The sequence below is a fragment of the Urocampus carinirostris genome, chromosome 4, assembly GCF_059441175.1.
Source record: "Urocampus carinirostris isolate Australia breed hairy pipefish chromosome 4, RoL_Ucar_1.0, whole genome shotgun sequence".
Taxonomy (NCBI): Eukaryota; Metazoa; Chordata; class Actinopteri; order Syngnathiformes; family Syngnathidae; genus Urocampus; species Urocampus carinirostris.
This window is the reverse complement of record NC_142352.1, coordinates 50,652,127-50,678,682: the sequence shown is the minus strand read 5'-3', so window position 1 is coordinate 50,678,682 and position 26,556 is coordinate 50,652,127. Positions and strand designations below refer to the sequence as shown.

The window sequence follows — 26,556 nt, the reverse complement described above, 5'->3', positions numbered from 1 at the left end:
ATACAATATTGAACTAAAGAAGAAGAAGCATTGACACACTACTGCCTAGAAGCCATTGCTGATAAGTCAGACACTAAATGCAAATAAAGACACTCGAGGAAGCATGAAGAACTACGGCATAGAAGGGACTGAGCAGTTTTTCAGCCCAGACAGGGGCAGAGGTCTGCGGGCATTGAGGCACTTCGTGGTGGGCGAGCTGGTTTTCGCCTGCCCAGCTTACGCGTACGTACTGACTGAGAGCGAACGAGGAGCGCACTGCGAGTACTGTTTCGCCAGGTAATCACACTGTTAAATTAACTCTCCCTGATGATTTTTTTAATCGACCACTTCTGTAATCACGTGTCGTGCCAACGTTAAGATTTTAGAAACAAGAAGGCACACCTGACTAAAATGGGTCACTGCAGATATTTTAATTACTGCACAGATAATTGACAGTTAACACGGGGTTCGTGAACCCTTTTGACCCAAAGAACCATAAAAGCAGATATAATATTGTGAATGTGCTTAATTGCTGTTGAGATTGTCATGATTGTTTTCTGTTTTTAGTGTCAATAAATTTGTTCAAACCAAAAAAATAAAAGCAGATACCATGATCATGAAGGTGGTTCACCCAGACTATACTCTTAGGGATCATTTCTATAGTTTTTGACTTGCTTGGCCTTTTGTGTACTTTCTATGAAGTCACTATCTTTGATTTTTGCATTTCGGAGATGGAATATGAGCTTGCTCTGTCCACTCCACGCATCGGCCCGGTATTGCAGTACCTCCGGGAACGGTGCATTCGCAATGATCGCAGCAAGGCTTTAGGGCTAGGACCTTAGCTTGGCCTTTTGGCTGAGAGTAAGTGTCCCGGCTCCTAGGCTTTGTAGCGTATTATGAACTGACCGATAACGGATAATGGATAATGAATAACGAAGATAGATCAATAACCCTTAAAAACCCCAAAACCCCATAAAAGCAAAATTATTTTGATATTTTTCTTTTCTTTTTTTTAATCTATGAGAGCCACACGGTATATATATCTAAGGAATGCTTTTACAGTTTTTGCTCTGTGGCATGATGCATTGTCATTTTGGAAAATGAGTTCATCATCCCCAAACATTTTCAATTGACGGAATAAGAAAGCCGTCCAAAATGTAAATTTAATAATAATAATAATAATAATAATAATAATAATTTCCTTTGTATTTTCATTCTGTGTAACAATGTACACAGAACGAAATGTCGATACACCTGACCCGTTGTAGCAAGCCGATGCAGCCGCAGCCAACAGAGGGCGCCGCCATTTTACCAATGTTTCTGCATTTGTTGCAGATTTGACCACAGCCATCTCCCCAATGCATTTGCCTGACATACAGTCCCATATTATTCAGTACTGTGGGAAATGTGATGTTTTCATTAGGCAGTCCTTTTTGTAAATCTCATCGGAACAGCACCAAACAAAAGTTCCAGCATCATCACCTTGGCCAATGCAGATTTGTGACTCATCACTAAAGATGACCTTCATTTAGTTATCCTCAGTCCATGATTGCCTCTCCTTAGCCCATTACGTTCTTGTTCTTTTGTGTTTAAGTGACAACGATGGTTTCTTTTTAGCTTTCCTATACGTGTGTTTGGTCTATAAAAGTAGCATTTACTGAAAGTGTTTTCTTCATTTCTTTTAGTGTTTCAATATACCAAGGAGTTTCACATTTGAAAACCTTTTTTTCATGCTTTTTATCTGAGTTTGTTCTACAGAATAATATGTCTGAGTGAGTACTTATCCAAGACTGATGATTCCATACTTTTTGCTAGGGTTCGTACCACTTAAAATTTGTCTCCTTACTGCAGTTACTTAAGACTGTTGAGGCTCATTTTGACAGTAATTTTTGTCCTAAATATTGTTTTCAAAACAAGGTGCAAGGAAGGTTCTTTTGCAAAAATGTCACAATAAGGGATACCAACGTATTCAGTCCAGACGGCGCTGGGCGAGAAGGAGGTCGCGCGTCCTGTGTTTAGCTCCTACCGCTCACCCAAACAAATATCTTTAGGTGCTTCTATAAAGCTTTTTGGTAAAACGTTTGTTTTGAGTTTAAGTTTGTCCCTTGGTTTTTCATCATAAAGTATCCCAACAATGAAAACATTTTTTTTCAATGAACTTCCGTCTAATGAATTATTTAGCGATTTCCAGCTACAATCTGGTATGTTTGTGTGACACATTGATTCTAAGCTGTCGTTAAAATTGTGTCCTCTTGGTACTGGATCGAACCCTGCACACATTAGGCTTTCCATGTGTGATAATTGATGCTAAGTTATTCACTAAATTAATTACACAAGTTATATTTTATCTCATGAAAAGAGGCATACCAGCTCAGTAGCCTAGATGGTAGGGCGCCCGCTTTGAGACTGGGAGGTCGCTGGTTCGCGCCTCGGCCGAGTCATACCTAAGACTTATAACATTGGTAAAATGGCGGCGCCCACTGTTGGCTGCGGCTGCATCGGCTCGCTACAACGGGTCAGGTGTATCGACATTTCGTTCTGTGTACATTGTTACAAAGAATGACAATACAAAGGAAATTATTAATTATTATTATTATATATGGCTCACGGGCCAGTAGTTCCCGACCCCTGAGCTAACGCAAAGGAGTTTATGAATCAGTCCTCATCTACACTCATGCACGTGTTGTCACCTCTTTTCTTGGGAAAAAGGCCCTTAATAATTTTGATTTGTTACAATAAAAAGGAGACTCATGTGTTGCCATACAAAATATTTGCATTGTACAGGCAGTTGTTTAAAATTATAAAAAGTCACCATTTGCCAACAACTTTATTTATATTAAACATGTTTTTTTTTTTTTTTCATCAGAAATCGACGTGATTTCAGCTATATTTTATCTTGAGTCTCTAAAATTGTCCTTTCTTTAACTTGTACATTTTTGAATCCTGAAAATAAAGCTCCTTTCAACGGGTGGATAAAAATGCACTATACAGACGCTGCCCTTCTCAGAACAAAATACATACGGACAATCGTTGGTAAATTAAATAGTTTCGTAAGATGCTTCAGTGCTATGTTTTCTATGTTTAAGGTTTATATAAGTATGTTTAAGGCTTGTATAAGTAACCTGTATTGTTTTTTTTTAAAAATTTTTTTTTTAATATATGCTCTATAAAGTGAGGTTTAATTTAATTTTGGAGGATGCGCTTAAAGAGGTCCTTCTCCGTGGTAAAAAGTGGCTGAAAAAAAGTGTTCCGACCATTTTCTCAACTGCATCAAGCGTTTTTATTCCACTTTCATTTCAAAAGCAAAGTCCGGATATTTTTCAACATCCCCCAAAAAATGGTCGTATCTATCGTTTTAAATAAGTCGAATGGCCGTAAGTAGGAGAGCGTCTGTATTTCAGATATTGTCTTTAGCTGGCCATTGCATACCTGTTAACTTTTACATTCCTCCCTTATTTCATACATGTTTTTATAATTTCAAATTGTGTATAACAATGGTTCGTTTTTTTTTTGTTTTTTTTTTTTAGTATATCCTGCATGAAGCGAACTGCACTAAATTCACTGCAAGTGGGGGACAGAACTAAGACTCAGATTTTTTTGTGTGTTTGTTTACTTGGTAAATAAAATAACCTTGTTTAGCCTACACACTATATTTGGTTTTATTCCACATAGTGTGTCTAGCTATGAGTAAATCAGAATTAGTATTCAAGTTAGGATTGTCTTTATTGACATTGATATCAATGTTGTGAGACATATGCAACGAGAATAGTCTTGGCACTCCAGATTAAACATGTAATATAGAAACTTTAAAGAGAAAAGGGACTATCTGGATGAGTAGGCCAAACAATTAGTAATCACAACATGGTTCAAAGAAAGCCTGGCCTAAGTTATGATGATTATAATTATTATAATGCAATCAAGAATAGTACATTGTAGCAATAGTGCAATTAAAATATGTGGAATAGTAATTGGTTCTGCTTTGTGTTTGTAAGGTTTATTATCGATTGATAAGGGAAATTGTAATCATTAAGAAGTTGACAAGAAAATTTCATAGAACCCGTGCTGTATGAAGATTTGTAGAGCAGTAAAAGGTTAGAACGCTAAATATAGTCACCCATGTGCCCCAATGGTGGAGAAGGCCAGAGAGACATGTGTTGCACATTAGCTTTCATTTCATTTATTTCGAATATTCCAAACAAATCCCCTCAGAGGGCAGAGGGAAATGAAAGCTGTACATTTGTGTCACATCATCATCGTTTAATCAATTATGTGTTGAATTTGTTACAGAAAAGAAGACCTTTATAAATGTGGCAAATGTAAACAGGCCCATTATTGCAACATTGACTGCCAGGTAATTCCTATTAATTCTAGTACTACATGTCTATCTCAGGGTTAATTATTGCAATTATGTATGCATGTAGAGAGGTGACTGGCCCATGCACAAGCTGGAGTGTGTTGCCATATGTGCCTGCGGGGAGAACTGGTGTCCCTCAGAGACGGTCAGACTGGTGGCCAGAATCATAATGAAACAGGTAGTTCACTGTTCACGACCAAAGTGGGTAGATCAAAGGTCTCAAAGTCAATTGACTTAAGGGCCGTAGCTCAGGTCTGAGTGAGATTGGGCCAATTTGGATTTTACACAAGAAAACTTCTTATTGAAAAAAAAAGAAAATCCACTGCTCTCAGATATATTTTTTTTTAAAATGCTACACAAAATGAGATCTAAAAATGTCAACTATCAAGGATTAATGTAAAAGTAAATCTATCAGTAATAAATTAATCCAAAAATTGTGTGGGCTGCACTTACATCAAAGGAACAGTGTGTATAATTTGACCACTAGATGTTGCTTAAGTGTGCCATGCAACCGACAACGAGTGCTTAAAAGAGAATACTAACTACGGAGACTTTAAGTGACCAAAATATTGTGTCTCGTTACAAAGGTGTTTCTGGATACAAAGTAAAAAAATAACAGTACGTGCTGCAACTAGCCTCTTCCAGCGTCTCCAGAACGTTAACAAACATATTTCTTAAAATCTGCCTGGCAAACCAGTGCACATGCGTGTATTCCTGCATGCTCTTAGTATCATCAAAACATTTCAGAGTTCACAGACTAGGAGGAGGAGGGGTTCTGGGAAAATGGCTGGGAGGAGGGTGCAGCTATTATTCAATCAGCCCAAATTAAAGACATGTTGGCAAAATTCCATGAAGTCTCGGAATTGATGGAAAGGAATCTCCTAGAAAAAGTGTTGATTAGTGGGGCCATCGCTCATTATGATGACGTTTGCCTAGCGGATTTCCGACAGATTGTCAAAAGCAGACTTCGTTGGATCAGTTTTTCAAGAAACACGCGGCAAAGGGGTAAATAACATATTTATTGTTTACTTTATTCTTTGTTTTATATTATGTGCAGCTCGTTTTATGATTTTTGTGCGGTAATCTAATTTTAATATGCATTTGTTTCATGTTCTGATGCTCTTCTATGATTGATAAAATATCATACTGTCTTTTTGTTGGGTTGTGGAATGGATTAGTCCATTTACATTCAAAATGCGTCTCTACTTATAAAGTTTTCAGGTTATGAAACTACTCCCAGATCAAATTAGATTTGTGATAAGAGGTACCATTGTACTAAGAATCTTCTGTCGTTGACTAGGCCATTTTCTATGAAAACCAAAAATAGAAAGAAAAATAGAACAATGCTCATTTTTGTATTAAAAATGTCGATTGCAACAAACATTTAAGTTATTGTGCTACCTTTGCAAACATGGATTTAACCAACACCTTTCTTTTGCCAAGGACTCATCTGATTTCTGCCAGCAATATTTAACAAAGGAAATGCGTCACAGACGCCATTTTGGCAAGCTACGTGCTCGCGGCTGATTAGCATATTATATTACAACCGCTACGGCCAAATCTTTATTATAAACAACAAGCGTAATAACGAAAAATACAAGATAAACAAACAAGTGAAACTTACCGGCGATGGAAACTCCGCACAGGAAGGCTGGTAGCTGGATTTGATCCCATGACCTCAGAACTGTGCCGCTGATGTGCTAGACACTCTGCTGCCGTGGCGGAAATCTATTTAAGTAGTGATAATTAGTTGTAAGCAATTAATTAAGAGAATAGAATGAGTCTATTTTTTTACTGAAATATATTTATTCATCTTTTTTATTAATTTACACGAAATACATGAAGCTAAATTCTAATTTATTGATTTCATAAAGCAAACAAGCAAAATATATGCATTTTTAGCGAACTGTCTGGCTACCTTTTCAGCTTTATAGCTAGCTATCTTCCTACCTTTTTAGCTATTGAGCAAGCCATCTAGCTAGTTTAGAAAGTCATATCAAACTGGATGCACTTTGCGCTAGTTAGTATCAAGAAGTAGGTCGATGCTTGCAAAAGGTTGGAGACCACTTGTATACATAATAGCCTAAAAATTGTTAGAAAATCTTTCTTGGAAGTTATACTTCACTGACATCTAACCTGGGATACAAATTGAGGCAGTTCACTCTCATAGGAAAAAAAATGTTTTGAAACCCAATTTGATTTTAAGTCGACCAGTGACCCACAATCTAGGGCTGTTACAATTGTAAATTTCTGGGGACGATTTTTTTTGTCACACAATCACGATCAACGGATATACTGTCGTCACCCCCCCACCCCCCACCCTTTTGCATTATATGCTACGATGAAATATATGAGCCTAATGTTAATAAAGAAAAGCAATTTAATGGTCAATAAATCAAGTCAAGAAATCATCAGGAAAATATTGTTAACTTAACATTATGTTCCTTTTATAAAAATTACTCTAACAGTGCAGGATTTCAGCCTGTAAGGCGGAAACCTTTTGAGGAACAATGCACATGTAAGGTAACTGGTCGTAAGGTATTTGACTCAACTTTTCAGTACCGCAGTACAAAATTGAGACAAATATGGGGAAAAAGAAATAAAGGAAGAAAATAGAACTTTACATGTTTATACAAACACATTCACACTGAAAAATACAGGAAATATATTAAACTATTTATAAATCTACAAAACAAAAGATAAAATATAATACAACTTTCCCCTTTTTTTATAATCAACAATTTTTAAGTCAACAACACAAAATCCCCAAAAATGCATATTGACAAGGAGAAAAATGCGTCACAGTAGGAACCAGCTGTTGATTAGTTGGGAGCCGGTGCCGTTTGCACACTTCCAAGAGATGCTCATAGAGGTGTTTTGTTCGCGAACGACACTAGTCTGTTGCGACCCAGCCATCATCTGCCTTTTCTTTTGGCGGATTAGTAAATACTACATTCGTGATACTTATCTAGGTATATGGAAGTTGCTATTTTTAATGGTGACATGATCCCTAAAGACATGACATGACGAACTGTAATAAAAGCAAAAAAAAAAAAAAGAAGAAAAGGAAATAATAAAATATTAATTTACCTTTTAACTGGCCTCTTTGTTTACTAGTCCTCAGCAGTGTTTTTGCTCATGTTTCTTGAAAACTGATCCAACGATGTCTGCTTATGTCAGCTTTTGACAATCCGTTGGAAATGCACGCTGCAGACGTCATCGTGATAAACGATATCCCGACCTGTAAACACTTTTTCTGGGTGATTCCTTTCCCCAAATTCCGAAACTTCATGGAATTTTGCCTAAGTGTCTTTAATTTGGGCTGATGGAATTAGGTCTGTGCCCTCCTCCTTGTCGTTTTTAAACTGCATGGCGGCGTATGTTTTCATACTTTTCTATTAACTCTTGGTTGGTTTCAATGACCAGGAAAAGTTGCTTCTTCTTTCTCCTTGTCCTCTTTTCTGCATGTCATTCACGAGGTCCATTGTTACTAATAACTCTTCATAGCGGTACCATACAGTAGACTGTTTACAGAGTGGTACACTAAGAGCATCCCGGGATTCACGCATATGCGCAGGTTGCCAGATAGAACTCTGGGAGGGCGAATGGCAACGTGTTCCTTACTGTATTTTTTGTATCCTTAAACACCTCTGTAACTAGAGGCAATATTGTCCTATTCAGGTACTTTGTAACCTGAAACTTTCAAATGTAGAGACATTTGTAAGTAGTTACCACTGTATTCCCAAGAAGCTGCATGTTTTGGGAAATAATTTTGAAAATGAGCTTGCAGCAGGTTTTTCGCAATAGGACTGATTTTGAATCTTTTTGCAATTCGTGTCATGTTTGCAGAGAGTCACCACAGAGCGCACGCAGTCAGAAAGACTACTGCTACTCAAAGAGTTTGAAGCACGTGAGTATGAACATGCTTGTCTAATAACGTTGACATGTGAGCCAACACTTTGCAAGGATTTATCCAAAAAATCTTGTGCTCACAGTAGGGCTGCAGCTAACGACTATTTTCTCAGTTGGTACAGGTGCTTGAAATCCCTGGTATTGCTTAAATTTTAATGTTGTGTTTTCAAGGTCAGGCGAATGTTTATATTTTGGGTGAAGTGCTTGAAAATGTTTGAATTGTTGCCATCACCATGTTTCTTGGCAGTCTGACTCTATAGACAACGCAATATCCATCCATCCATCCATTATCTAACGCTTATCCGGGGTCTGGTCGCGGGGGCAGCAGCCTTAAAAGGGAAGCCTAGATGTCCCTATCCCCAGCCACCTCCTCCAGCTCATCCGAAAGGATCCCGAGGTGTTCCCAAGCCAGCCGAGAGACATAGTCTCTCCAGCGTATCCTGGGTCGCTCCCGGGGCCTCCTGCCGATGGGACATGCCCGGAACACCTCCACCGTCCAGGACTCATCCTTACCAGACGTCCGAGCCACCTCAACTGGCTCCTCTCAATGCAGAGGAGCAGTAGCTCTACACAGAGTCCCTCCCGGATGACTGAGCTTCTCACCTTATCTCTAAGGGAAAACCCAGACACCCTGCGGAGGAAACTCATTTCAGCCTTTTGTATCCGGGATCAAGTTCTTTCGGTCGGCCTCATCAGGGACGACAACGACCTGGCCTACAGAGAGGTGGTGGAGCAGTTGGTGGGCTGGTGCAGAGTCAACAGCCTGATCCTGAATGTTGACAAAACTAAAGAGGTCATTATCAACTTCAGGAAAAAACAGCCCAACTATGCCCCACTTCTCATCAACAACAAGGCTGTGGAGGTTGTCAGCAGCACCAAGTTCCTAGGGGTGCACATCACTGACAAACTCACCTGGTCCGTGAGCACTGCATCACTGGTGAAGAGGGCACAGCAGCGTCTGTACTTCCTGCGGAGGATGAGGAGAGCCCACCTGCCCCGACCCACCCGCATCACATTCTACAGGGGCACCATAGAGAGTATCCTGACTAGCTGTATCTCTGTGTGGTGTGGAGGCTGCAGTGCGCTGCCTATCCCGAGCCAAGAACATCATTAGGGACCCCTCTCAGCCCCATCATGGACTGTTCACTCTGCTAGCCTCTGGGAAGAGGTACTGCAGTGTGCGGTGCAGGACCACCAGGTTCTGCAACAGCTTTGTCCCCCTGGCCATTAGACTGGTAAATGGTCAATCACACACATAGTAAGCCTACACAGCTGCTAATCTGTACATCTGTTTGTTTTTTTGCACTACTGGCAGTTCTCTTATACCTAGCCACTCCTTTGCACATCTGTTCTTGTACTCCAGTGTTATTGTATAGTGACCTGTTTACCTGACTGCCCATTTTGCACATCTGGTTAGCTGCTCCTCTTGCACTCTTTGCACTACTGTATAATACTATACATAGCTATAATTATTTAGTATATTATTAGTACTTCAATACTCCAACTCAATTCAACATTTTATATCTGTACATTCAAGGAAACTGCGGGTCAGATGTATCGACATTTCATTCTGTATACACGTGTACAAGAATGACAGTAAAGTATATCTGAATCTGAACTAGTCTTTGCACATTTGTGTGAATCCTAGTTTAATTAAAATATGAAGTATAAAATATCTTTTAATAACCTATTTTCCTTCAATCACAGCATATAAATGACTTCCTCCAATAGCAGGAGTGTTCTTACTTACAGTGTCTACTTCAATTTAGCACACCGGGACTTAAACCCCAAGACTCATGATGTGTTAATTTCATGTTCTGTGCTGAATGTCATTAACACTGTGCTTTAAGGCAATATAATCAACGATGATGTTAAGCTTTTTTATTGCAACACCACATAAACAGAATTGTGCTTACTGCTTTTGTTTTTTGCGGTCTCTTTTGTATTTGTCGTGTTAATGTTTCATATTACTGTATGTTTATACGGTGCTGCGATAAAGTATTTGTTCCCTTTCTGATTTCTGTGGTTTTTGCACATTTATCACTCACAGAGGTTTCATATCATCAAACAAATATTAATATCACACAGAGACAACCAAGGAAATGCAAAATGCAATTTTGAAATGTTGATTTATTAATGCACAGAAAAATTGTAACCTATGTGAAAAAGTAATTGCCCCCTTAAACTAAGAGCGAGTTTGGTCACCTCTGGCAACGACAACAGAAATCAAACATTTACAGTAATTATTAATGAGTTTTTCATAACGCTGTGGATGAATCTTGGCCCAAACTTCTTTGAAAAATTATTTTGAATCTGCCATTCTGAAGGGTTTTTCTAGCAAAAACTGGCCTATGACTTTCATTTTTGTTATTCTTTTGAGACATTTTGAGGTCACAAAGCTATTTCCAAGGCTGTAGAGCTCCAGTGAACCACTGTCAGATTAATTATCGAAAAACTGAGAAAACTGGGAACAATGGCAAACATTCCTAGGGGTGGTTGACCAACTTAGATTACTCCAAGAGTGAGATGACAGCTCATCCAGGAGGTTACAAAAGAACCTAAGAAAACATCCAAGGGGACGGGATGCCTCACTGGCTTTAGTTAAGATCAGTGTTCATGACTTCACTCAAAGGAAGATCCATGGTAGAGTTCCGTGGTGAAAACCACGGTGGCACAAAAGAACACAGTCCTCTCACATTTGCCAAAAAGCATCTAGATTATTTTCAAGACTTTTGGAGAGACATTTTGTGGACTGACGAGTCCAAAAATTTGAACTTTTAAGAATGTGTCCACCCAGTTAGATCTGGCATAGGAATGGCTCAGCATTTGACTGAAAGAATTTGGCGCCATTAGGAAAGAATCGTGGTAGCAGTGTGATGGTTTAGAGCTGCTTTGCTGCCTCAGGACATGGATAACTTGCTGTGGTCGATGGAATAATGACTTTTGGTGTTAACTGAAAGATCCTAACGGAGAAAGTCCAGCCATCAATTTGTGCCCTCAAACACAAGTGCTCTTGGATAATGCAGCAGGACAATGATCGGAAGCACACCAGAAAATACACCTCTGGGTGGCTCAAAAAAAAAGTTAAATGAAGATTCTAAAGTGGCCAAGTCTGGATTAAAATCCAATTGAGATGCTATGGTGTTACCTTAAACGGGCAATTTTATGGGAAATGCTAGAAAACCCTCCGATGTGGCAAATTTGAAATAATTTTTTTAAAGAAAAGTGGGCCAAAATTCCTCCTTAGCGTTGTAAAACATTCATTACCGCTCATCACCAGATAGGTTTAGATTTTTCTTTGTGGCTTAATAAATGAAATCAACATTTTAAAACTGCATTTTGTATTTCCTTGGGTTGTCTCTGTGTGAAATTAAAATTGGTTTGATGATCTGAAACCTTTTGTGAGTGATAAATATGCAAAAAACAAAAATCAGAAAGGCGGCAAATACTTTTTTCACACCACTGTACTGTATATCGGAGGTGATATTTTACGTCATTGCTGTGGTGAAGCATCACTTGCCAAAAAGTCTATCGTGGGTTGTTTGTCAACTTTTCCCAGATTTAGACAAAATGGACAGCGAAAAGGATGAAATGAACCAGACTGACATTGCCGCTTTGCACCACTTCTACAACAAGCACATCAGCAATATACCAGATGATAGGGCGTTAACAGAACTTTTTGCACAGGTTTGCTGCTCTAATTACTCCTGCATGCAGTATACTAGTGTACACACTGTTGCATTTTTAAATTAATAAAGTATGGCTGGATCATATCATATCTGTATTTTGTTGTGAGTAAATTCACGACACGATGTAAGACAAAATAATTACTGAAATCAATGACAGAAAAGACAACAAAATGCATATAAAAATAAATTGCATTTATGTCATCTATTTGGGTATTACCTGATTTATGTGTTCATCTACTTAGATGGCATTTATTTTTAGGTATTTATTTATACACCCTGCATATGGCAGGATCAGTCCTATATTCACTATACAAGTAAATAAAATGTAATAATTACAGGAAAGACTAAATGTTTTTTGTCATTTAAAAAAAAAAGTGGTTTCCTTTAAATAATTTGAAATAAGAGACTTCTACTCACGCTTGTTTTCTGTTCAGTAATATTCCATTTTGTGTGCAGGTTAATTGCAATGGTTTCACCGTTGAGGATGAGGAGCTATCTCATTTGGGATCAGCTGTTTTTCCTGAGTAAGTTCACCAAAATCTCGTCCTCTCCCGCAAAAACACTTTAGCCTATCAATTTGATCTTCACAGATATGGCATTTCAGATTGGGTGAATGTAGGAGAAAAAAAAGTGAAAAATAAAAATAAAAAATACAGGGGGAAAAAAAGCAAAAAAAACTGGAAAAAATAGAATAAGTAAAAAATAAAAGGAAAAGGAAACTATAAAACGACAACAAAAAGTAAAAAGCTTGGGAAAAAAAGAAAAATTAAAGAAAAAAGGGTAAAAAAAAAAAATAACGAAGAAAAACGCAGGAAAAAGGACACGTTTTTTGGGTTCACTTTGTTCGCTCTTGTGTTACATTCAAATGGTATGCAAATATCACGTGGGTAGAGTAACCAAATATTTTACTTAAGTAAAATTACTGTTACTTCAGAATAATATTACTCATGTAAAAGTAGTCATCCAAATATTTACTTGAGTGAAAGTAAAAAAGTACTTGGTGAAAAAATTACTCAAGTACTGAGTAACTGTAGCATCGTCGTATTTAAGATTTTTTTTAAACAACTAATCAGATAATGAAATTATCAAAGTCCATCCAATCAACAAAAAGATGCATTTAATTTAATGTAGATTAAAATAATCAACGTAAATTCAAGTGCTTTAATAAACAATGTAATAAAAATCATATAAATCAAATAAAAAAATTAAGCACATGTAGCACATTGAAAGTCTGATACTTATCTTAGCAGGCTCTGAAAGCAGAACAACAAGCTAGCCCATGAACTCAACCAAAGGAGACATTGCATATTGTAGCTGGTGTTTCGCACCCTTTCTAAGGGGAAAATGCTTTTGATGTGAGGCTCGGGGTCCTCCTCCTCTTTTGTGTTTTTATAGTTGGTATTGCTTAGCAACATTTTCGATCTGTTTCACACTGAAACAAAATTTAGCACACTAAAGCTTAATATGGTCACGTGACATGGTAGAGCCTGCCAGAGGTCTCATCTCATTAGCCGTACCGCTCATCCTCATTAGGGTCGCGGGGGGGCTGGAGCCCATCCCAGGCATCTCTGGGCAGTGGGCAGGGGACACCCTGAACTGGTTGCCAGCCAATCGCAGGGCACACGGGGACAGACAACTCACTCGCTCATTCACACCTAGGGACAATTTGGACCGGCCAATTCATGTTTTTGGAACGTGGGAGGAAACCGGAGTGCCCGGAGGAAACCCACGCAAGCACGGGGAGAACATACAAACTCCGCACAGGAAGTCCGGAGCTGGATTTGAACCCACGACAGGTTCCCATGACATGAACTGTGCCGCACAAGCGCTAACCACTGCGCCGCCGTGCTGCCCCCTACCAGAGGTATTTACCATAATAAAAACACCAAAGGGGAGTTAGACAGACTTGTACTTACTTGGAGGGGATTGATTAATCTCCTCCAAGTAACGACTTCCTAATTGCCTAATTTAGCGGAGGAAAAGTAAAAAAAAAATTCTACACAAATTTACTCAAGGAAACGTATAGGGATTTAAAAATATTCGTAGAAGTACAAAATTTCCCAAAACGTACTGGTGTAAATTTAACAGAGTAAATGTACTCCGTTCTGGCAAATATATACTAGTCTTTTTGTCACCATTGTACCTCCACTTTAGTCTTATTCAATGCAGTTTTGTATTGTGCAACCAACTACCGTAAATTCCGGACTATAAGCCGCTCCTTTTTCCCCAAACTTTCAACCCTGCGGCTTATTCAGTGATGCGGCCAATTTATGTAATTTTTCTAACGGCGGGCAGCGGCGCTCGAGTACAAAAGGTAAGATTTAAACTGCAACTTCTTAGTTTGTGCACAAATTAATTTAGTGTAGACATATCCTCAACATGCAAATTGCAAAAAGAAAGGCACATGACGCAACTTTCAAGATAAACGTTCCAATCCGCTGGCTGGGGTCTTCACCACCATCTTCAACCGGTCCCTGTCACAGGCGACCGTCCCACCTTGCCTCAAAACCTCCACCATCATTCCAGTCCCCAAAAAGTCAGCAGTGGAAAGCCTCAACGACTACAGGCCTGTAGCTCTCACGCCTGTGGTCATGAAGTGCTTCGAGAGGTTAGTGTCCCGGCACATCAAAAACTCCCTGCCACTCACACTGGACCCCCACCAGTTTGCCTACAGGGCAAACCGCTCCACTGACGACGCCATAAACACAGCACTTCACACCGTGCTGAAACACCTGGACCACCGGGGGAGCTACGTCAGAATGCTCTTCCTGGACTTCAGCTCAGCCTTCAACACCATTATCCCGGAGATCCTGGTGGAGAAACTTGCACACCTAGGACTCTCTCCCTCCATCTGCCACTGGATAATGGACTTCCTCTCCTACCGCCCACAGTCGGTGAAACTCGGTACCCACGTCTCTCCCACCCTAACACTGAACACTGGCTCCCCCCAAGGTTGTGCACTGAGCCCCCTGCTTTTCACCCTCTACAGCTCCGACTGCTCACCGACCCACCCCACAAACACTATTATTAAGTTTGCTGACGATACCACCTTGATCGGCCTCATCTCTGAAGGGGACGAGGCGGCATACAGGGATGAGGTTGAGTCACTTTCAACGTGGTGCTCGGAAAACCACCTCATATTGAACACAACAAAAACAAAAGAACTGATTCTGGATTTCAGAAGGAATGGCAGGAATCCAGCACCACTCATCATAAAAGGAGACTGCGTAGAGAGAGTCCACTCGTTCAAATTTCTGGGCGTGCACATCTCCGACGACCTCTCCTGGTCTGCAAACACCAGAGCGGTGGTAGGGAAGGCCCAGCAGCGACTGCACTTCCTGAGATTGCTCAGGAAAAATAACCTAAAACAGCAGCTGCAGGTGTCTTTCTACAAAGCCACAGTGGAGAGCATCCTAACATACTGCATCACGGTGTGGTATGCGGGGTGCACAGCAGCAGACAGGAAAAAGCTCCAGAGGATCATAAAAACAGCCCAGAGAATCGTCGGCTGCTCTCTGCCCAGTCTGGAGGACATTGCCTGCTCTCGCTACCTCAGCAGAGCAGAAAACATCGTCAAGGACTTTTCTCACCCCGGCCACCATCTCTTCGACCTGCTGCCTTCCGGCAAGCGCTACAGGTCACACAAAGCAAAAACGAACAGACTCAGAGACAGTTTCTTCCCCACAGCCATTACCACCCTAAACAGACACCGCACAAACAACTGAAAACTGTTGCAAAAAAAAAAAAAAAAAAATACCTCACACGTATGTAAAATGGTACTCACGTACATGCTGTCTGCACTATGTTTGTTCACTGCTCAACAGACACCGCACAAAAACTGAAAACTCGTGCCAACACTACCTCATACGAATATAATGTTACTCAAGTCTTGTTCTTGCACATGTCGACTGCACTACGTTTAATGCTCAAATTGCACAATGTCTGACCATTTCCTTTTTTTGCACTATGATGTCTATGCTTGCACCAATGTATATGCGGACTATTTTTGCACCATGATGACTTTGCACCAAATGCAATATTGCACAACCGTTACGATACAACGTTATCACGACAACCCTGTATGTAACATCCCACATGCTGACATTGCTGTGTAAATACCATGTAAATTATAACTCTAGCCTTATTCCCCTTGTTTTATAACATTATCTTCTCTGTTCCTTTATCTTCTTGCTCATACCCTCACTATGTGTAAAACTGGAGTGTCATGCCCAATTTCGTTGTCACAATATGTTAGCCCATTTGTAACAATGACAATAAAGGTATATTCTATTCTATTCTATTCTATTCTAAACGCAATCGAGCAGTCTGATATAGTAAGAAACAGAGCTACCGCACGTAAACTGTACTTAGCGAGCTTGATGCTAGCGTGTTTTCGAATAAGGGAGCGTGGGACGACGTCTATATGACCAAGTCTTTCCCATACTGAAGGAAGACGACTTTGATGACGTCAGTTATAAGGAGGAGGATGAGGACGGTTAACCGTGCTTACTACAAGCACGATATGTTTTCTTAACAGAGCTGTTTACTGTGTTGCGAGCGTGTTGGTAGTAGCGTTCTGCTACCCTTCACAGGCATGGTTAGGGATGAAAGTTATAATATTATTATTAAAGCTTTGAAAACTCGGTGTACTGTCTTTCTTTGTAAATATGTGTAACCATGTATAATATGTATTTGCAACTGTATATTTTTGTAATGTATCTATTTTAGAAACTTATTCTGATATGTTTTGTACGAGCAAATGAGAAAGAAGGGGCGGGGCAAACGCGGGCTGACGGGAAGTGGAGTAAAGGTGAGACGTGTTTGTGGACGCGGCCGACAATAGTGGATATATATTTTTCCCACCCTTACCTTTGGAAATATACACTTTTTTTCCTTGGATTACTTTCAACGGGCACCCGGACTCTGCAGGTCTGCATTAAATTTTAAGTACCGGTATCATTTTCCGTTCATTTTGCCGGCTGTGATTTTTTTACTTTATCGGGTATGGGTTAAAACGTCATATTGGATAAAATTTGTTCAAACCTCACATTGTTTACTTGCTGTTAGTATTGTCGATAAAATTGATCAAACAAAAAAAAATTGTGCTTGTATTGCGTTTTTTCAATGTGGGCGCATGCGGCTAATATACAGGTGCGGCTTGTGTATGTACAAAATCGTTTTTCCTCCCGAAATGTGGTGGGTGCGGCTTATAATCAGGTGCGCTCTATTGTCCGGAATTTACAGTAAGTAAATTTACTAAATGCTCGTATTGTTAGTATAAATGTTGCAATTTTTTTAAAACTGAAATATCCTGAAAAAGTTGTTGAATAAACAATTGACGTGTGTGGGCCTTGCAACCTTTCCAATATTGACATTAGTCAAGTCATTCAAATTTAAAAAACTAACTCGTTTTGCTGTAAGTCAGCAGAAAGTCACTTGATTTGGTCTCAGGACATGTTTGATAATGATCTGGTTGGCACACTTGGGATTGATGTTGCTCACCATTATATCAAGCACCGCTCACAGATTTTGCTCAGACCGTGGAAAATTAGAGGGAACATTGCTCGTAGCGGTAACTGTTTTGTCTACTTGCAGCTACAAGATTGTTTTTTTCCAATTAGAATTTCACAGCATGTACATTAAGTAGATGTTTCTGCCTTTATCATTCTCATTTTACAAACATGATACCTTCCAGTGTAGCACTCATGAACCACAGCTGCAGTCCCAATGTCATTGTCACTTACAATGGCACAATGGCAGAAGTGAGAGCTGTTAAGGAAATCAACCCCGGAGAGGAGGTAAGTGTCCCCTCCCATTAACTCTGAATCCGATTGATTCCAGATCCACTTGACTCACCATTCTATTTTTTTCCTCTTTAGGTTTTCAATAGTTACATTGACTTGCTCTATCCCACCGAGGACCGCAAGGAGAGGTTGTTGGATTCATACTTCTTCACATGTCAGTGTACAGAGTGCACAACTAAGTCTAAGGTATGAATGTTTGCACACGTGGACATGCTTAGTGGTTAGAAAAACTACACGCCCCAAACAATATGTTTTTGTGATATTAAAGACTGTGATCCTTCGGATAATGCGGCCAAAGAACCCTTCGCAAAGTAGCGTCACACCTTCATAAAAGCCCCCAAGGGTCAGGCTTACCTCAAGATGACAGCCTTACCGATTGAAAGTATACAACTGTAACAAATGGCAGAGATCTGAAAATAAAAACACAGAATTGCAGTTAAATGAATAATGAAATAATGGTCTCTATTGTCGTTATACAAAAGTACAACAAAATTGGAGTGCTGCTCCTTTCAGTACAAGAAACAGACGTCCCTCAGTCGGTTCCCAGATTTGATAACAATCCACGGAGCACTCGCTAGTGATCATCCTTTCTTCACACCCTTCTGACTTTCCTCATTATCAGATTTAATTTATGAATTTATTTTCAATGTAACAAGCCACTTTTAGGAATTAAATATCAAAATCTACCGTTTACCAAATTGTTCGAATTAGTTATCTGACTCCATTAACTAAACACAACCTACATTCACCCAACAATTTATGCTCGCTCGTTTCTTGAGGGAAAAGATGAACAAGAAAGCTGACATTTTCACACGGCGGCAGATTTAATTTCATTAACAATTTAACTAAGTGTACTCCATCGAAAACGTCCGAATTAGTGTCGTTGCAGTCTCTGGGAAGCCCTCTTCTGAAGTCCTTTAGCTCTCTCCTGTTCACCATCTTCTCCCCGTATAATGGCGTGCCGACTCCTCCCGTGGGCTTGCTAAAGAAGCACCCCCCCCCCCCATTTTCCACCAGGGTGCCCTGACATTGAACTACAGCCCAGTCAGTGAATATCTTTTGCATTAAATGTAATTTGTAGTCAGTCGTATAAAATCCTTTATTCAAATGTATAAAATCCTTCACTACTAATATACTAGATCAGCTGTAGCCATGCGCCGCAGGTGGTCTTGAAGGGGTGGACACATTGACTTGTGCGTAAATACTGTAAAAATCCTTTTTATTTATTGTTTTAGTTTTATCCATATCAAATATATTTTTTTGTTTGTTTATGGTCGACTTGGTCTTGAATTTGATTTCAAAGGGAAATAAATAAGTCTTAAAAAGTTTTGAATTTAACTTTCTTTAAGCTGTAGGAACCCTGTACAGAAAGCTAACTGGAAACGCATGCTGTGAAAACGTGAAACGACTGTAAGTTGTTTTAACGGCACAGCAGCGCTTTTCATGAGACCCTACAAGTCAAATGAAAGTGCTACAAAGACGAGTTACGAGTAACTTACCGTGCAAATCTTTCAAGGAGGGTAAATGTATTGTCGACTTTTCAAAGAATGCAAGACTGAAAAATCAGCCCTCACTCATTTTCAGCTTTTCAAATCTGGCTGGCTTTCTGAAGACTTTGGGTACCCGTGGATTACTGTTTAGTCTAAACTTTTCATTTCATTTTTGTGGACATCACCATTTCAATTCAATTTTAAATGAAACTGATTACAGTATTTGTTTTCAACCCGTTGAATTTAGCCAAAAGAAAAGCATCACAAAATACAAAGTCATGTTTCTCTTTCTTTACAGGACAAAGAAAAGATGGAAATCCGAAAGTCAATCTCCGGCGCACATTCGCCAGAGGATATCCGAGCCATGGTCCAGTATGCTAAGAATGTCATTGAAGAATTCAGGAGAGCAAAACATTACAAGAATATCCTTTTCCTTCATCCCCGCATTTTAGCTTTTAGTTCTTCATTCAATGATTTGATTTCACTTTGGTGACACCCTTCACTCTGTGGCACGCCCAAGCGAGCTGCTGGAGATGTGCGAACTCAGTCAAGAGAAGATGGGCGCCATCTTTGCAGACACAAACGTCTATATGCTGCACATGATGTATCAGGCCATGGGCGTCTGCCTCTACATGCAAGACTGGTTCGGAGCCATGTATTACGGGGAGAAGATCATACAGCCATACAGGTAAACATGGAATCATTGTCACTCTCTGTTATGTTGTATTCATATCTGTGTGCTGGCCACTGCAGTAGTTACACCTTCGTATTTTTATTTGTTGTGTCAGCTAAATACTTTATTAAATAAACCCAGTTTTAAGTTTGTTAATTTTGTCAGGACTACAATAAAGTTATGACAGGCAACACTCAATAGGGGTGGGCGATATTGGGACTTTTGGTATCCATCTGATCAAATTAAATAATTTCAGCTCATGAGGACATGTAAATCAGTTCAGGACATGATTCTCATTTTTCCAGGACTTCTACAACTCCCCCTTTTATTCACAGAATTGTTGGGGGAAGGAACAAGGGGACCCAAAACATTGTATACATTAAACGGAAGCATGCAGCCTTTCCTCCACAGACAAATGGCAGCTCACCTCCCCAAAGGGTGATAAAACAATTTGAAGCAAGGAAAATACGACTCAACTGTAAGGGTCTGTGTAATGCTCAATAATTGTAGTTAGTGCATTACAAATTTACAATAATCCTATGATTAGGACAAAACCCACACAGAGATTTTAGGCATGAAAAAATGTCATTTTTTATTAAAAGATTGGCTGGCAACCAGTTCAGGGTGTCCCCTGCCCACTGCCCGGAGATGGCTGGGATGGGCTCCAGCCCCCCCGCAACCCTAATGAGGATAAGCGGTACGGCTAATGAGATGAGACTAACAGTATAAAAAATTAAATTGAAATATTTCTATTACTACTGTTTCATAACAAAAGCCAAGAGTCAAACTAAAAAAAGCAGCAATGTAACGAAAATACAAATATCGCATAACAATGCCAACCACGGAACTAAATACAAATACTTAACATTTAGAAAAGTAGTAATGCAAATAAAGTGTCAATTGTCTTTCATTGACTTTGTTGCCATAGTTACAACTGATTTACAGGTTTTTTCGGGAATTAACTCAGTTACATTTTTTGTTGCAGCTCGTTGCTTTCTGCTGGGTGAGGGTTTTTTCAATGTTTTATGTACATGGGTGGTGTTTCCACAGTAGCAGAACACTTTACACCTGGCGTTGTGCTTTTCTGTAATTGGAATAAAAATCCTCACCACGCTCCCCTTTCATTTAGCTTCTGGTAGGGTGGGGCACCTTTGTTCTGCCTGGCTGGCAGGATGCAGCAGCAGGCCAGGTCGGGAGAGGTGCTGAAAGGGCCACTTTTGAAAATTCAAAATCTTATAAAACATTTATGAATCATTTTCTGTAAATATTATGTCATTGTCAAGTGTCTTTGCTGTAAAAACTGGGGGTATTATAAATTATATTGTAATTAAACATACTGTTCAGTGTCATTTTACAACATTTTTGGTCAGTGGTGTGCCGTGAAAATTTTCCAATGTGAAAAAAAACGTGCGCTGGCTCAAAGTAGGTTGAAAAACACTGCTATAGCATATGAATAATCTATATTTTATGTTGACAATGTCTGTGTATTATTTGTTATTGCAATATCCATTGCAGCCTGGTCATTCTGGAAGAGGGATTACCTCATGCGCGGTCCCTTCTCAAGAATTCTTCATTTTCCTCATGTTGATGTTTTTGAGTTTTTCCTTTGTAGGTTTTATATCAGGGGATGGTGTAATAATAGTATTCAGTTTGCAATACTCTGTGGTCTGTGCAGCCTTTTGAGACTCTTTGATTAAGGGCTATACAAAAAAACATGACTTGTTTGGAGAGCTGCGTGGTGCATTCAAATGCAATAATTGATTATCAAAGTAAAAGCCATTGATGCATGTTAATTATTTCAAATAGGATAGCAATTTAGGTATTCGGTTAATCTATAAACCCTAAAATATGTTAAAGGGACACTGTTAAATGTGTGACCAATTGATGTCACCTTTTTGTCTGGTGAAACCGAAAACTAGTACCGTATAGCACAAGGAAGAATACAAACTACTCTATAAGTGCTGAAACTGTACCATTTTTTTGCCCTTTTTTGTGTTCTGCTTTCTTAAGACAATCATGTCAGCTCCCAAGAGTTGACCCTCATGTTATGTGAAATAAATGCACATGCATATGCTAGTTCATGTGTTTGTGCTTATTATTCAATTCTCTCTCTCTCACTCTCACGCTTCAATGTTTTTTTTAATGGTTGGTGTAAAATAATATTTTTCTCGTAGTTCTAGTTTGTTTTTTTGTTTTGTTTTTTTAAACAAGTCTTTCGCCCTATCAAATTTATGGCCAAAATCTATGAAGGGGGTAGTTTTGAACATTTTAACATGCATGTCATGTTTATTTGTGACGCCACAAATAACAAGACGTCTCAAGACGCTATAAATCAGACTATTATTACACCACCCCTTATCTAACGCTTAAATGAGGGCAAGAAAAAACTGAAAACCTCAGAATGAGGAAAATGAAGAAACCTTGAGAAGGGACCGCACATAAGGTAATCCCTATTCCAGGATGAAGGGGTTTGCAATGAATGTCACAAGGGCATCAACAAACAATACACATACATCGCCAACATAAAACATAGATGATTCTTAAACTATAGGATATAAGTGTGTTTAAGCCTAGATTTAAAAAGTTCCACTGAGGTTGCTGATTGCAGAGGGTAGTGCATTCCACAGCACCGGTTCCAAGAATAGAGGACTCTCTCGAGACTGTAGATTTCTTCTTGACTCTTGGGATCACTAGTTGACCAGCATTTTCCAAGCAGGAATGTTGCTTGAAATTAAATCTGAAAAATATGAGGGGGCAAGTTCATGTATCATTTTGTATAATACCAACCAAACCTTAAAATCACATCTTAAGCTGACAGAGAGACGATGTAGGTTACCTAAGATCAGGATAATGTAATCAAACTTGATTGTCTTAGTTAAAAGTCACATGAATAAACTATGAGTTAACTAAGGGGGATATGTGATTGATTAAATATGTTGATAGCTTGACAGCACAAATTGTAATGGGATCCTATACATGAGCTGTATCAATAGACTCCCTTTATGGGGACAGATTTTTTATTTGCTTTTCCATTTTTGAGTCTGGATAGAAGAATGTTCTTGTGTTATGCAAGTGTATTTAATTATACAGCCAATTTCATTCAACTCTGCAGTGTGCACTACCCTGCCTACTCTCTGAATGTGGCGTCCATGTATCTGAAGCTGGGTCGCCTGTATTTAGGATTGGAGAAGAAGAAACAAGGAATCAAAGCTCTAAAAAAGGTATGAGGACACAGTACGGTCTGGTCTGCTATGGAGTGGAGGACAACGCCTATGAAAACTAGGGCTGCAACAACTAATTAATAATATTGCTTAAAATAAATTATTAAGTGTTGGCAACAATTAGTCTTGCTGCGCTATTTTAAAGCCACAAAGTACGTAAAATCAATGCCTTTTGTGAACTTAGAGTTGGAGTACCACTTTGGTCTGGCAAAGGGGGCCTTGGGACTGTTTTTCTAAAAGTTATCTTACTTTTTTTTTAAATAATAATAATAATAATTTGTTGAGCATTGCATCATTACAAACAAAATTGGGATTAAACCGTCAAACAAGTTTCAAGGGAACAAAAAGAAAAACAATTAATAAATCATATAAAGTAAAAGAAAAATACACGTTTATCTCAACGGAAGCGAGGGGGCTGTTATTAAGCAATTATATATTATTTGCACATTGGGAATATTTATCATACTTAAAGATTTAACCAAAAAACAGATTTGTTGTCAACCTTTTAAAAAGTGGGTTTACATTTTGAATATTTTTTGGGCGGATAAAAAGAAAAAATGTGGGCAGCACGGCGGCGCAGTGGTTAGCGCATATGCGGCACAGTTCATGTCTTGGGAACCTCCTTGCGTGGGTTCAAATCCAGCTCCAGACTTCCTGTGCGGAGTTTGTATGTTCTCCCCGTGCTTGCGTGGGTTTCCTCCGGGCACTCCGGTTTCCTCCCACATTCCAAAAACATGCATTTCAGGTGAATTGGCCGGTCCAAATTAGGTGTAAACGAGCGAGTGAGATGTCTGTCCCCGTGTGCCCTGCGATTGGCTGGCAATGAGTTCAGGGTGTCCCCTGCCCACTGCCCGATGATTGCTGGGATGGGCTCCAGCACCCCCGCGACCCTACTGACGATAAGCGGTGTAGCTAATGAGATGAGATGAGATAAGATAAAAATGTATTCCTCTTTGTTTTGGTTCTGTATGACGAATCTAAATGTAATAACTCTTCGCATTATTTTTTAGAAAAGTTGGCAGATGTATAGCAATTATTTGTATGGATTTTTGTTGATTATGAAGGTATTTATTTTATATATATTATTTTATTTTGCATGCACTATTTTTCTATCCGTCCAAAACTTCAGTCTTTGAATCAAGTAGAGATGGAAAAATGTGTTTTTTAAAAATCCAATTCATTGATTTATAAAATAATCGTTTGTTTCAGAGCTACATGTAATGGTCATTTTTTTTTATGCGTTTGTGCAGGCACTGGCCGTCATGGAGGTGGCTCACGGGAAAGATCACCATTATGTTGAGGAAGTCAAGCGAGAAATCGAAGAGCAGACATAAATAAACCGGTTTTCAAGCAATGAGGAGAGGAAAGCACACACTAACTGCATGGCATGCGTATTGCTGCGGCCCACCCCCACTTCCCAAACAACTCTTTGTGTAAGGATTTCATCTGATGATGACTACAAGGACTTCAATCCCCTGGTTACTGTCAGAAAGATAAAGGAATGGGGTTTTTGACTGCCTTACAAGATGCCTTTTGGACAAAGTTCATTCTTTTGTAATACAAATCCTTAACTGACATAAGTTAACACTGCAGCATATTTGTGACGCTAATATTTCATTCACAGTGTCCTATTTTTTGGATGGGCTGGTTGGGCGTCTTCATTTGTTGTTTGTTACGTGTTCAGATGTTCATCAAGGTTTGTGTAGCGAATGAAAAGATAGTGTACAGTTGTTCCTTTGTCAGTAATTAGCTTGTGTTGTACTCAACTGCATGTTTTAAAGTTTGGAGGATTGTTGACAAAAAAGTATAATTTGTGAATTGTCTTTTATCAGTGAATATTAATTTCATCAAGCACAACTTGAGGTAGAGGTAAGATCGGGCCTAAAAAAATCCAGCCCAGCCCGACCCGACATAGCCCACGGGCTTGAGTAAGACTACTCCTAAAGTTAACAGGCTATCTTCAGTAGAACATTGCTCCATTCAACTGTAGCAGGGATGGCCAACCCGCGGCTCGCGAGCCGCATGCGGCTCTTAAACTAGTTTCATGCGGCTCTTTAGGAGCTGTTATAAACTGGTTTAATGCGGCTCTTTAGGAGCTGTAACATGTCACGCATCGAAAATGTTTAGCCGGCGCTGTCATTTGCCTTCCCTACAGCTAGATGGCAGACAAACAATGTAAGCCTGTTTGAGTGACGTCAAACGAGCGGCGAGAAAATATTTGCTTGACAAAACGTATTGTAGTCAATTTACGTGAAATTATCTCTTGAAATGGCAGGTGAAAAAAAGCATTGCCAAACGAAAATATGATGAAGAACACGGGACGTCTTTGCCAGAGTGGGAGTTTATATTTTTTTAATTGAACCTATTGGCAAGCCGATCTGCCTTATATGTGACGCAGCATTAGCACATTTCAACGCTTCAAATCTTCAGCGTCACTTAAGCTCACTCCACCCTAACATCGAACAAGATTTTCCAAGAGGGAGTGAACTTCGTAAGAAAAAGTTGTTTACTATGAAAAGCAAGGCAGAAAAACAGTTGCATCTTTTCCAAAAAAATTATGAAACACTCAGAGACAGTAACACTTGCATCGTAGCAGTGAACTTGGAACATAGCACGGGCTAAAAAGCCATACAAGGAAGGGGAATTCATTAAAACATGCCTCATTGATGCATTTGAAATCTTGGCTCCTGTAGACAACAAACTAAAACAGCATATCAGTTGTTCAACTGTCTCGCCACATTATGGAACGAATAATAGCCTATATCAATGCAGCTGTTGAATTACAGTTGCACACTGACCTTCAAACATGTAAATATTTTGGTGTGGCATTGGATGAGAGCTGCGACATACAAGACAAGCCTCAGTTGGCAATAATTGCGCGGTCTGTGTCAGATCAATGTGCGGTCAAAGAACAACTCCTTGATATTGTGCCATTAAAAGACAGAACCCGTGGCATATATGTGAAAGAAGCACTGATGGCTGCGTTTGCAAAAGCAAATCTACCCACACCGAAACTAACTGCACGGATGGAGCGCCAGCCATGATCGGATCCATGAACGGGCTTGTGGGGCTGTGCAAAACATCAAACATTTCCAGACATTTGGGATTTCTACTGCATCATCCACAGGGAGCAACTCATGTCTAAATCACAAAATTTTGACAAGGTCATGAAACCTGTGATGGAAATCGTCAACTTAATCTGCACACATGCACTAAACCACAGGCAACTCAGGAATCTCATCTCTGAGCTGGACTAAGGGCTTCCAGGTGCCACTGCACTGTGAGGTGTCTGTCAAAAAGCCGGGTAATCTTTCGCTTCTTTTAGCTTTTGGATGCAGTGAAACTGTTCATGGAAGAGAAGGACAAGGACTATCCTGAGCTCTCAAGTGGATTATGGATCTGGCATTTTTAGTCAACATCGTATGCCACCTGAA

General features: G+C 39.5%; 1 protein-coding gene and 1 pseudogene across 1 annotated transcript; both read left to right on the top strand.

The window, feature by feature from the left end:
* smyd2a (SET and MYND domain containing 2a) lies at positions 1-24,940 on the top strand. Its single transcript, XM_088334828.1, has 12 exons — positions 1-276; positions 4,267-4,330; positions 4,401-4,511; positions 8,183-8,243; positions 11,805-11,932; positions 12,391-12,458; positions 17,630-17,732; positions 17,814-17,924; positions 19,527-19,650; positions 19,742-19,916; positions 23,014-23,122; positions 24,373-24,940. The coding sequence occupies exons 1-12, from the start codon at positions 104-106 to the stop codon at positions 24,454-24,456; spliced, it is 1,311 nt and encodes a 436-aa protein (XP_088190954.1). The 5' UTR covers positions 1-103; the 3' UTR covers positions 24,457-24,940.
* On the top strand, positions 630-786 carry LOC148368110 (U2 spliceosomal RNA; annotated as a pseudogene).
* Positions 24,941-26,556: the final 1,616 nt, after the last annotated feature.